At 40.9% G+C, this 11,781-nt stretch overlaps 2 protein-coding genes across 2 annotated transcripts; both read left to right on the top strand.

Annotated features, from left to right (window-relative positions):
* The first annotated feature begins 1,655 nt into the window (after positions 1–1,655).
* On the top strand, positions 1,656–4,475 carry LOC117841942 (fatty-acid-binding protein 1). Its single transcript, XM_034722265.2, has 4 exons — positions 1,656–2,087; positions 2,177–2,426; positions 3,221–3,312; positions 4,009–4,475. Exons 1-4 carry the CDS (start codon positions 1,739–1,741, stop codon positions 4,146–4,148), a joined length of 831 nt encoding a protein of 276 aa, XP_034578156.1. The 5' UTR covers positions 1,656–1,738; the 3' UTR covers positions 4,149–4,475.
* A 2,072-nt stretch (positions 4,476–6,547) lies between these two features.
* LOC117846366 (vacuole membrane protein KMS2) lies at positions 6,548–11,314 on the top strand. The gene is made up of 8 exons (XM_034727508.2): positions 6,548–6,894; positions 7,856–8,067; positions 8,446–8,524; positions 8,628–8,915; positions 9,486–9,628; positions 9,984–10,100; positions 10,226–10,411; positions 10,730–11,314. Exons 1-8 carry the CDS (start codon positions 6,852–6,854, stop codon positions 10,910–10,912), a joined length of 1,251 nt encoding a protein of 416 aa, XP_034583399.1. The 5' UTR covers positions 6,548–6,851; the 3' UTR covers positions 10,913–11,314.
* The last annotated feature ends 467 nt before the right edge of the window (positions 11,315–11,781 follow it).

Here is an 11,781-nt window from a genome sequence, read left to right as displayed (position 1 = left end):
ATCCCTAAACTATTTTTTTTCGATTTACTCCCGTGACTATATGAATTGGTCCAATTTACCTTAATAAGATTATCCTTTTTTATTTCTCCACACATGGAGTTTTAATTAAAATTTTTGCATATTAATAGCACACATAGAAAAATACCTTATGAACTTTTTCATCATATTTTAATAGGGTAGAACATATAATAATATTTATTCTTCGGATATATAATTCTACAAAGTAATTATGAAACTTATAATATGTTAAAATATAAGTTATGTTGTTTCTATAACTTACAATATTTAATTTAAAACTTCAGTTGTACATGAAGAAATAAAAATATAAATTTTATCAAGAGGTAAATTGGATCATTTTACATAATTGTGGGAGTCAGTTGAACCAAAAAGTAGTTTAGAGGGTTATTCGTACTTGATGAAGTCATTTGCAAAAGAAAAATATTTTTGAAGCATAATATAGAGTTACTACAAAGTTTTGAAATTAAAACACTCTAAGCCTCCGCACAGCAGGATATACAACCTACAAAGATATATCTGACATTGAATGACAATCGATTCATAGCCTGGACTACCACCCAGGTGCTAGATTTTTTTAAAAGGGGTAAAAAAAAATTCTTAGCCGCATATACCAAATATTGTGATGCCACGACTACCAAATCTTGTGAAACTAGCGATATTTTATATACTAAGAGGCATAAATGTTACTTTATATACTCCCTCCGTTTCAAATTATAATTCATTTTGGTTTTTCAAGATTTATAATTTTTTCTATCCATCTAGATATATCCTATGTCTAGGTTCCTAACAAAATCTATAAATTTATAAAAATCAAAATGGCCTACTGTTCAAAATGGAGGGAGTACAAGCTATGGGAGAAAAGAAAAACGTCATAAAATATAGGATAAAGTGTATTTTCATCCCTCAAGTACTACAAAAATGTGATATTCATTTCTCATATTTCATTTGGTGCAAACCAACCTCTTAATTAACTAAACTGAACTGGTGCATTTATCATGCCCACCACAGTTTAATAGTGATTTAGTACCATCTGATGATGGTTTATGCCACGTAATCATCTAACTAATAAAAAAAATCAATAAATCCTCTAAATTCCTTACCCCATAAAAAAATTTCGGAAAAATTAATGGAATCAATTCTCAACAAACTATTATAGCATTGATTCAACATTAGATGTTGCTAAGCAGTGATTAGTAAGATGATTACATGGCCTAAACCGATGTTATATGACACTAAACCATGATTAAGCTAACGTGGGATGATGAATGCACAGGTATTAGTTAGTTAAGAGATTGATTTGCACCAAATGAAATATCAATAATGAATGTTACACTTTTGCAATAATTGGAGATGAAAAATAGACAAAGGCACAAGCGTTATTTTATAATATACTAAAATAATAAAAACAAAAGAAAATAGATTAACAAACGGAAAAATATCAGAAAATCAAGCATCCAATATTTTGAGAGCTATTTTTTAAAGTTAATTTTTGTGTCAAATTTACGAATCCTTTTATTAGGATATCAAATACAGCAAATTTATCAGAAAAACGTTACAGAAAAAGTAAAAACGGGTCCCCCTCGCCACTGCCGCCACGCCCACGCCACATCCGCGCCGCTCTCCCACATGGCCACATCGAGTCCTCCGCCCCGGCACGGCCGCACCTCACTACCCCTGCCCACCAGCCTCCGCCTCGCCTCTCGTCGTCGCAGTCGCAGCCATGGTCTCCCTCCGATTCCCCACCGCCGCCGTCCCCCGCCTCCCGCCAACGCCGGGCCCCAACGGCGCCGCCATCGCCGCCACACTCGCTGCCGCGGCGGCGGCCGCGGTAGCAGCGGCCAGCCTGACCCTCACGGCCAAATCCGCGGGCCGGTCGGTCCCGCACCCCGCCCCTTCCGCCCCTCTCTGGGCCTCCCTCTCCCTGGCCGACGGGGCGGCCCCCGGCTCCGTCGAGCCCCGCACCGGCGTGGCATTCCCCACCGAGGCCTCCGCCGGGCGCCGCCTCCTCGGCGTCGGCCTCCGGAAGACCAGCGTCCTCGGGCTCAAGTCCATCGACGTCTACGCGTTCGGTAATCCGCTAAAACTGACACCATTGATCTCTCCATTGGAAGAAAAGCGCTATAGTAAAGAGGGAATTTTGAAATGTCGCTTTGTGTAGGCGTGTACGCGGATGGCAACGATTTGAAACAGCAGCTGGAGGAGAAGTACCAGAAGTTCTCGGGCTCTGAACTGAAGGAAAATGCTGAGCTGATCAATGATGCGCTAGAGCACGACATACGGATGACGGTCAAGCTGCAGATTGTATATGGGAGGTTGAGCATTCGCTCAGTTCGCAGCGCATTTGAGAAGAGTGTGGGAAGCAGGCTTCAGAAGTTTGGTGGACAGGACACCAAAGAGTTGCTTCAGAGGTAACTGTAATTCAGGTCCCTTTCGGTTGTGTCCTTGTGGAACAAATGCAGAAACTTCTTCGAGGCCTTTGTTGATGAGCTTGCTACAATGCTTGCTTTAACACATAAACTTGATTATTTACTTTCCAATAACATAATTTAGTGTCACGGTTGTCAAGTTTGTGTTTGGCTTAACTGAAGAAATGGACCGCTCATAATGCATTCAAGTTCGTATTGATCATAGGACTCGCATCATATCCATCTTCACAAACCTTGAATGGGTTGTTTTGGAGCACAGGAAATCTAGTAGGAATTGGTACATTCCTCCAAAATTCCCATTGCATTCATCTAGTACAAACAGGAACATTTTATTCATGTCATGTGTAAGCTTGTTAATTAGTTGGGACTAATAGTTTGGTGGTTAATTGTGATCCTTCTGCTGAATGTGAAATTTGTGCTATCAATGATAGGGGACTGATTGCTCACTGATAAAAAAAAACAAGGGAAGTATAAAATAAGGTTCATGCAGATGGTACTTTTAATGTTAATTGCAATATATTTCAGCACAATATGATTAATTGATATGATTGCAAGAATGTCAGTAGTTTGCCGAATGGTCTGGTGTTGAGACTTAATAGGCTCGGTAGATACTACAACTAGACTGTTCAAATTTATAAAGTGTTACGGTGACATGAATGCCTTATTCTAGCTGAGAAACTAAGTAGCTCTTTGCGCAAATGATGCTATTACGTTACTATTGTACATTCAAATTTCATTACCAAGGTTAATAGATTTTAAACCTTGATCTTTCACAGCTTTGTTGCAATTTTTAAGGACGAATACAAATTACCAAAGGGTTCTGTGATTGAACTTTCAAGGGAATCAAACCATGTGCTTAAAATAAGCAGTAAGTTCATTTTATTCTGAAGACTTCCTTTCTCTGCTGTTGCAATAAATATACATGTGTCTGTTACCTGAGTCCCTGGCACAGTCTTTGTTCACAGTTTATGAGATCAGCCCTTATCTTTCTACATGCTAGAAGAGTTCTGTAGAGGGAACATCTGATAGATTTTATGTTTCAAACCATCTAACTCTTTTAATGGACCGAGCTAATCAGAAGCTGTTGAATCAGCTAACATAATGCTCCACCTCCATCCTCCACTCTTTCTCGAGCATATGAGAACTCCTGCTGCCAGTGATGCCCCACATCCCACTGTGCCTCTGCCCCAGTCACAGCTACCGTACACCATGGCCATGCCGCCGCCACTCTTTCCACGGCAGATTCCTTCACCACCCTTCCTCCCACCTGCCCGTCCTCCTCCCTCGGGCTGCAGTGGTACCACCACAGCCGAGGCACTGCCATATTGCTCCAGAAAATGGCAAGTATTAAGTATTACCATCAAACCTAGTCTCCCACAGCTCCAAAGGTCATGACTGTACATTACTTAATGATGCATCCCGTGTGTAATGGCATTTCTGCACAGTGATATATTCGTGAATTTTTTTTCTGTGCCTACTATTTCAACTGTTTATGAATTTCTAGCATGAATTAAATTGATGCTCAATGCTAATGATTAATAATTTGTTTTCTCTATGCGTATAGTTGAAGGTGAGGAAGTGGGGAACATCCAGAGCAAGCTCTTGTGCAGGTCTCTCTTTGATCTCTACATCGGAGATGAGCCCTTTGACAAAAACGCAAAAGATAATGTCCAAGAAAATATAGCTAGCATTCTTAAAAGTTAAAGCTGTTTATATCTGTGCCCAATGTTCTTTTCTGTTTGCTTCTATTTCTGGACTTGAACCTCCTTGCATAAAGGAGGCAGAATGAGGAGCTGTTGGGCAACCCAAATACATCAAGAAAATCTGGGCATCCATGCCGGGTTGAATCCTGTTGTTCAGATTACCGGTAGGTGTATATTCTCGTAGCAACACCGAGTCTAAAAGGAGCTGCTTGTAGGCCCATTTTGCTGACTGATGGGCAGATTTCCGGATGGTACCTCGTTAGTTCTCTGCTGCCTGCTGGGCTCGTGCAAGACTGATTTGCTCTGATTCCAGTATTCCACTGTTTAAGTCTGGTCTGATCTCTGAACTTGCGATGCTCATGCAGTGCTTGCTCTCTATTATGCTCTGCTGGCTTGCATAGCAGCAAAATCTGTTGAAACCTTCGTCTGTGCCAGTAGCTCTTACCTGAGCACTGAACATCCTTTTATTTTTTGTTTCTTGTTCTGAACATCTGCAGACGTGTACAACGACAGGTTACGGGCAATCCTAAAAATTCCCTTGTATTTTCTGAACTCCGAATCTGACCAAGACCAACGATGCTTCGCCTGAAGGTAGCTTCCTCCAGCAGGCAACCCGGTTCCTTGCCGCTGACGCGCGTGATGCCGATACGCATCCGGCGACACGGATTCGCAAGTCTAACCGATCGATTCCTTTGCACCCCGGGCGGCCCGGGGCTGGACGCCACCTCGTCACGCGGCTCGCGTCGTGCTCGTCGGTTTCCAGCGAGGTTTTCCTTCTGGTCGTTCCTGGTGGCGTGCACGAAATCTCGCCGCCGTGGCTTTCCCCGGCCGGAGGATCGGCTCGTGCGATCCCGGCGTGGCTGGTTGCCGCTCCTCGCCGAGGTCGCCGACCGGCGGCAATGATGGCAAATGGCAACGCCATCAGCCCATCACGTCTCATTGGAGGATAACAGAACAGGCCACGTGAAAATATTTTTTTTATAAAAAATATGGATCTGGGAAGAGGAGGCCGCCGTAAAGACCAAGGAGGACTGTTAGAATAGCAATCATCCATCGATTCGAATTATGTCTTGCTCGTTTGGAATCCAGTGTGCCAAAGTTTTACCATATGGGCAATAAGATTTTGTTTCTCTTTTTTATACAATGTAATTGGTTAGTAGGTGTATATATATGAATCAAAAGGTTCGAATATCACCTGATTGTCTAGTGGGGAAAAAGGGATCACTTGACTGTAACAAAGTTGTAATGGGTTGTACTTGTACATGTGGTATGATGGTGATGTGGCTCCACCCAAAGCAGTTTTTTCAATTTTTCTTTTTGTAAAAGAAGGAAGAAGTTACTCGTAACTCCATCCCTGAATTAAGGACGGGATTACTTGCTTTTAACCCTTCAGCTCAAGCAACCACGTCGGTTTTTCCCTCATCAGTTTTCGTTGTCCCTCTCAAGAAAACTCCTACCCCTCAAGAAAACTCTTGCTTGTCAGTTAGCTTTGTCCCCCTCAAGAAGTAGCTCATACATTAAAGTAAAGTCGCCACCTTAAACCAAGAAAAGGTCTCGAGATCGTGGGAAGTAAAATATACATGAGGCCGTCCATGAAGTCACGTCGTGAAGATCAAGAAGGGAGAGAATAACGAGTCTAGCAATTATCGGCGTTCCAATCATGTCTTGCTAGTTTGAAATATACTCGGATGACAATATTTCATCCGGCAGCCAGTAAATAGTTTTTTTTTTGCAAGTGACCGGTGAAAGCTTTTCATCAACATGCCAAGCTTCTTTCTCGATCTCACAAGTCCTTACATTTGTGGATGGAGGGATGTGGAAAAAAAAACACTAAACTACTACTAGTGTACCAATCAATTTCTACAACTCCTTCAAAATTAAGAGATCAATCAAAGAGCTCCAAATCAGTCCGTTAAGCTCACTTATGAATTAAAGTGACCAAATCACTTGTTGTTGTTACAAAGTCGTGCTAATCTAATCAGCATCATCTTTCCTTAAAAAAATCAGCATCATCAGGCCAATCACCGATGCCGCCTTTTTCTTTTGGAGACGCAAATAAATTCTATAAGATATTACTCCCTCCGTTCTAAATTATAGGTCGTTTTGACTTTTGTAGGTACATAGATATTATTATGCATCTAGACATAGGGTATATCTAAGTGCATAACAAAGTCTATGAATCTAATAAAGTCAAAACGTCCTATAATTTGGGATGGAGGGAGTAGATAAATAAACAGTATGCTTTTCAATTTACATTTTTTTTTATAAAGGAAAGAAGTTAGAAGTAGTACTAGCTCATAACTCTACCCAGATATTATTAACCAGATTACTATTCGGTTCAAACAACCACGTCAGTTTTTCCCCAATCTATATTGTCCCCAAAACACCTATGCTCGTGACGGGGTAAATCATCAAACCCATAAATAACGAAAGCCGTTTTCCCCGAGCTTTTCCCCTCGCAGCTTGCGAAAAAGATATCTCAGGTGAAAGGAGGGATTCCTCGCCGAGCTCGTGCAGTCGTGCTCTCCGTCATCTCCGGAGAGGAGGCGTTTCTGCATCAAACGGGAAGAAGCAAAGCTCGCTCGCGCCCTTTTTTCGCGGTTCATATAGCGCGCGGCTGCGGGCCGGGGCGGGCTCACACAACCACAGCGCGCTGCTCAGATCTACGTGGGAGAGGGAGATAGAGGAACCCCGGAACCGAGGGATGGGGCCCGCCGTCGTCGCCGGCGAGGACAAGGGCGTGTCCGGTGAGTGAGTCGATCGCCCGTTGGCTTTGGGAAGGGATCGCGGTGTTTGGCCGGCCCATTGTTCTTGCGGAGGGTTGGTTTAGTTCTTGGGTGTTTCGTATCGTAATTCAGCTGTTCGTATTTCGACATCTGTGGTGTCGAATTTTATGGAAATCGCAGTTGCTGCGCTAGCTGCCGTGGAGCTGCAAATGCGTATCGTTGAGGTTTTCCTAGAAAGTTGGAATCTTTCGCGTTTTTTACATTTTGACTTCTGGCGAATTGGTGATACCTAATCGCTAATCCCCTTCTATTTTAGGGGGAAAAACTTTTCTTGGATTGTTTCCCTTGCTCGCGATTCAAAGCGGCACTAGAACCGTTCTTTCGGCTAGCCAAGTTGCATGCTTTGTTTTGGTTTGTTTAATCTCGATTTGTGATTCAAGCTTAGCGTCGTTTAGAGCGTTTCTGAATGTTAAAATTGAGGTTTTACATTTTTAAAGTTCGATATTAGTTCGTTTTGGGGAAGATGGCGTCTGAGAAGATTAATTTTTCGTCATTTTATCTTCCGACTGATTTTTAATTAACAAGATTGGCATCTAGGAGTGAGGATTCTTCTTCTTTTTTTTGTTGCCTAGTCCTTTAGATTTACGATTTCGATGCAAATTCAATTTTCCAGCGTGGAGTTTTTTTGGACAGAATAGAAATGTCACTGCCTCCAAAGCCTCCTTTCGAAAACTATGTTATGGAAAGTAGCTGCCATTTTTTTTGTTTCCATGTGCAGCAGAATTTGATAATTACGATAAGACTCGATAAGTGAAACTTTGATTTAAGATAACAAATTAGGAGGGTGTTTTCGAATCTCCATACTACTTCACTATAGGATGAGATGAAACCAAAGATTTCCTAAATATTCTGTCAACCAAATAATGATGATATAAAACTACAGTGTAGACCATGCTCTAACCAATTGCACTTCATATTTCAGAGCTCCGAGAAAAACATCGTGTGGACCTCGAGAGACTAACAATGACGTCGCAACCATTTAAGACATCGGCATTTTTTGTGTTAGCCATTGCTCAGAGTTTGGGAAGAACATGTTCATCTGTTCTGAAGAAAGGTTCTCGGTTGAAAGTTGTGTTTCTTTTGGTTGTTGCTACCTGGGGTCTACTCTTGTTCACTGCTGGCCCACATGAAAAGGTATCGTCTTCTTTCAAAGTTATTAAAACATTTGTTTTTCACATTATTTAGAACAATCTGAGTGATCTAGGTGCAACAATGAATTGCACTATGGTGTGATAGCTAACAGAAAGTTATGCCTTTTCTGTGTGATATGAATATTTGAAACTGAATGATAAACCAAATTCTATTGTCTACTCTTTAGGTCTTTATATTTATAGCCGTCCTGAGACTGTCTGCCATTTTAGCAAATGTACTTGCATATTATTCAAGAGAATTTCATCTCCATTGCTTTATCTTGTTCACATTAGTGGCAGTTTGCTTCCGATACCCCCATTGCAGTAGTCTACATGGTCTCTTTTGCAGCTGGATTAACATGGTATGTTGTCATTGATGCAGCATGTACAGGAATTACTTTGGTATGTCAGATTTGGACTCTGGTGGATCATACTAGGGGTCGCTTCATCCATTGGATTAGGTAAGTGAAAATAGTTTCAGATTAGTGAAATTGTGCAGTTGGAAGTTTAGTTAGTTAGCTTAAATATAACCAGGATTTCAGCTTGCATGTAATTATTTTGCAGGTTCTGGTTTGCACACTTTCGTATTGTATTTAGGTCCCCATGTTGCCCTATTTACTATCAAAGCAGTTCAGTGTGGTAGGGTTGATCTAAAGAGTGCTCCTTATGACACTATTCTCCTTAAAAGGATGCCATCATGGCTAGACAAAGACTGTCTGGAGTTTGGAGCCCCTATATATCAGGAAACAATTCCATTCAGCAAAATACTGCAGAAAGTTTATCTCGAAGCTGTTCTTTGGGGCATTGGAACTGCACTAGGAGAGCTTCCTCCATATTTTCTCTCAAGAGCAGGTTCCGTCCATACTGCTTTACACTTACCACTTAGTTGTTGGCTTACAGCATAATTTGCTTGATTAACTTTGTTTTCTCTTACCTGTCCACTTTATCCACCTCTTCCACTTTGAAGTTTGAATCATCAGTTGTCAAAGGGCTAATTAAAATATGCAACCCTTCTATTTTTCCTCTTTTCATGATAATACCATTTTCCGCTGATATATACTTATGCTGGAATTTCCTTCCAGAGTAGCAGATTAAAATTATGTTTATTTCTTGATATTCTGCTGTGAAGTTCTGTTACTAAAGATTCAGTTACAAGATTGGAACATGCAAGAGAATGCAGTATTTTTCGAAAGATACCTTTTTTTCTTGTCTGTTAGTTTTGAAACTCTCTTGTTAGCAGGTTATCAGGCTTGTAGGTTGTAAGTTGACCATAGCCATCCATAATACAAAGTTATATGTAGGCTCAGTTTGCCTTACAAGATTATGCCATTATTTGGAAACCATCAAATTGGATGATGCATTCAGCCCATTCTGTTAAAGTTACTTTATGTTGCTGACTCCTTTCATATGAATGAACCACAGCTAGCATGTCAGGCCGCAGAATAGATGAGTTAGAAGATTTCAATGCTCCTGTTTCAGAAGGCTTTCTGTCATCAACTTTACATCGGGCCAAGCAATGGATCATGTCTCATCTAAGCTTCGCTGTAATCTTGCTACTTGCTTCGGTCAGTATCTTTCTGTTAACATTTCAAATTTGTTTGTTCGAGTCATATTTAAGTATGCTGCTTTTTCCCCCAGATGCCAACTTGCCTTGTAGCACCTTGCCAGTTTAGGCTGTTAGGAAAAGACCATGTAAAATTGTTTAGAAGCTCATGTTCACACTTGACTAGAATTGCTATAGAACTAGTACATTTCAAAATATAGCCATGGGATGACTTCTTGTTAAATATGACACGTGGGAAACCTCTTAAATTTAGTGTGCATGATCTTTGCAGCAGTTCTCTACTGTATGGGCACTCTATTCCTTTGTTTTTTGAAATATGACATGTGGAAAAGCTCTATAACTCTTTCTTCTGTCAGGTGCCAAACCCTCTGTTTGACCTAGCCGGTATACTGTGTGGACAATTTAACATACCTTTCTGGAAATTTTTTCTAGCAACTTTGATTGGAAAGGCTATTGTTAAAGTTTGTCTCCAGGTTCGTCAAATTTCTTGTACACTTTTTATACAGCATTCTGTTGTGTTTTGTAATCATAATATCATACAGATCTTATCTCATCTTTGATAAGCCAACTAACTATATTTGACAAATTACTTATGTAGACAACATTGGTGATTACTCTCTGCAACAACCAACTTTTTGATTTGGTGGAGAAAAGGCTTATATGGGCATTTGGCATTGTCCCTGGAGTGGCATCCGTCGTTCCCTCTTTAGTTGCCAAGCTGAAGACGGCCAAGGATAAGTTCTTATCAGCTCATGTTGCTGCATCAGCTTCTATTGCTGTAAAGGTATGAATTTCGCTCAACTCTGGCAGTCATGGATATCCAACATTTACTGCAGCCATGAGCTTAACTTGTTCCAATCTATGAAGTGATCTGGCCATAAGGCGGTAGTCAATTTAAATCCTAACCATTGGGTCTTGAGATTAAAATGGTTGTACGGTGTCGCAGTACTAAAACAATATACACTGAATTACTGATTTGATAAAAAGGCATTTAACACTGAAGCTCCACTGATTTACTCTGCCTATTTTACTATCATATTGCCATCTTGGTTCTTCTTATTCAATTGTTTCTAAATGTTCGTTTTGTTTGATCCATGTTTAGGGAAAGTGGAATCTGTCATTCACTTTGATCTGGAACACTGTTGTTTGGCTCATGGTCATAAACTTCATTATCCAGATAGTTACTTCTTCAGCACAGGGTTATCTCAGAACACAGCAGCAGCTGGAGATCAGTAAAAAGTTGTCAGAGACCAAACTTTCTGCCTCTGAACCTTCTTCTCGCTAATCCAAATGATTCAACCTGGATGATCAATCTGATTTGTTCATTTGTGTGTATACTTATATTGAGTTTAGCGAGGAAACTTGCATGAAGAATGTGGTAACTGATTTGGGAAATTCAAAGGATTGTCACCAATAGTCTGCTGCTACTTCTTCTGGAAAGAGCATTGATACATTGTACATAACCACCCCATCAAGACATCAGTGCAAGATTGAGGCTCTCCTGCACTATTGCAGAGCACTACTTATTGCTGTATTTCATTGAAAACCTCGAAAGAGAAAAGTTTTACTAGCTGATAATGTAAAGTCGCCCAGCTAATTGTGGCCTTCTGTACATAGCAACCAAGATATTATAAGTGAAAAAGGACTGGAAAAATATCAATTATATAAATTATGCCTTCATTGCTGATTTTCTCTCTGCATTGACAATGATCTCTAGTAAAGATCTGTCTTTTCTACGTTGATTGTGACGAGACTCTATTTGTGTTCCTGTCAATGCCAACACAACATGCCAGCTGGTTAATGGAGAAAACTGAATCTGTATCAACTCATTTTTTCTGTGATGTTGTAGTTGGCTGTTGGCATTGCTTGGATGCACCCGAGAGTCCAGCTCCTGACGCAACTTCACTCGGGGGGATTATTGGTTTCCTTTAGCTGTCCTCTGAAAAGTATGTTGGGGTTGGGCCATGTTAATCTGTGACAAGAAGAACTGTGAGGTAAAGGACGGGCAAGAGTTCTAGATGGACCCTGATTTGGAGCCTGCTTCAACTATTTCTGGTTGATTGAAAGGCTGTTACTTGCTGATTGAGCAAGTGCACTCAGTCCTCATAGGTCATTCATGTGGTCCGTGTCTTTTTGCTCAGAAATGAACAGGTC

Source organism: Setaria viridis, chromosome 2 (genome assembly GCF_005286985.2).
Source record: "Setaria viridis chromosome 2, Setaria_viridis_v4.0, whole genome shotgun sequence".
NCBI lineage: Eukaryota > Viridiplantae > Streptophyta > Magnoliopsida > Poales > Poaceae > Setaria > Setaria viridis.
Note: the sequence above shows the minus strand (reverse complement) of the source record. Positions and strands in the feature narration are given on the sequence as shown.

Coding starts and splice junctions, on each gene's coding strand:
- LOC117841942 (XM_034722265.2), top strand. CDS start 1,739: ATGGTCTCCCTCCGATTCCCCACCGCCGCCGTCCCCCGCCTCCCGCCA. Junction 2,427..3,220: donor ACCAAAGAGTTGCTTCAGAG/GTAACTGTAATT, acceptor GATCTTTCACAG/CTTTGTTGCAATTTTTAAGG. Junction 3,313..4,008: donor CCATGTGCTTAAAATAAGCA/GTAAGTTCATTT, acceptor CTATGCGTATAG/TTGAAGGTGAGGAAGTGGGG.
- LOC117846366 (XM_034727508.2), top strand. CDS start 6,852: ATGGGGCCCGCCGTCGTCGCCGGCGAGGACAAGGGCGTGTCCG. Junction 9,629..9,983: donor TAATCTTGCTACTTGCTTCG/GTCAGTATCTTT, acceptor TTCTTCTGTCAG/GTGCCAAACCCTCTGTTTGA. Junction 10,412..10,729: donor CAGCTTCTATTGCTGTAAAG/GTATGAATTTCG, acceptor ATCCATGTTTAG/GGAAAGTGGAATCTGTCATT.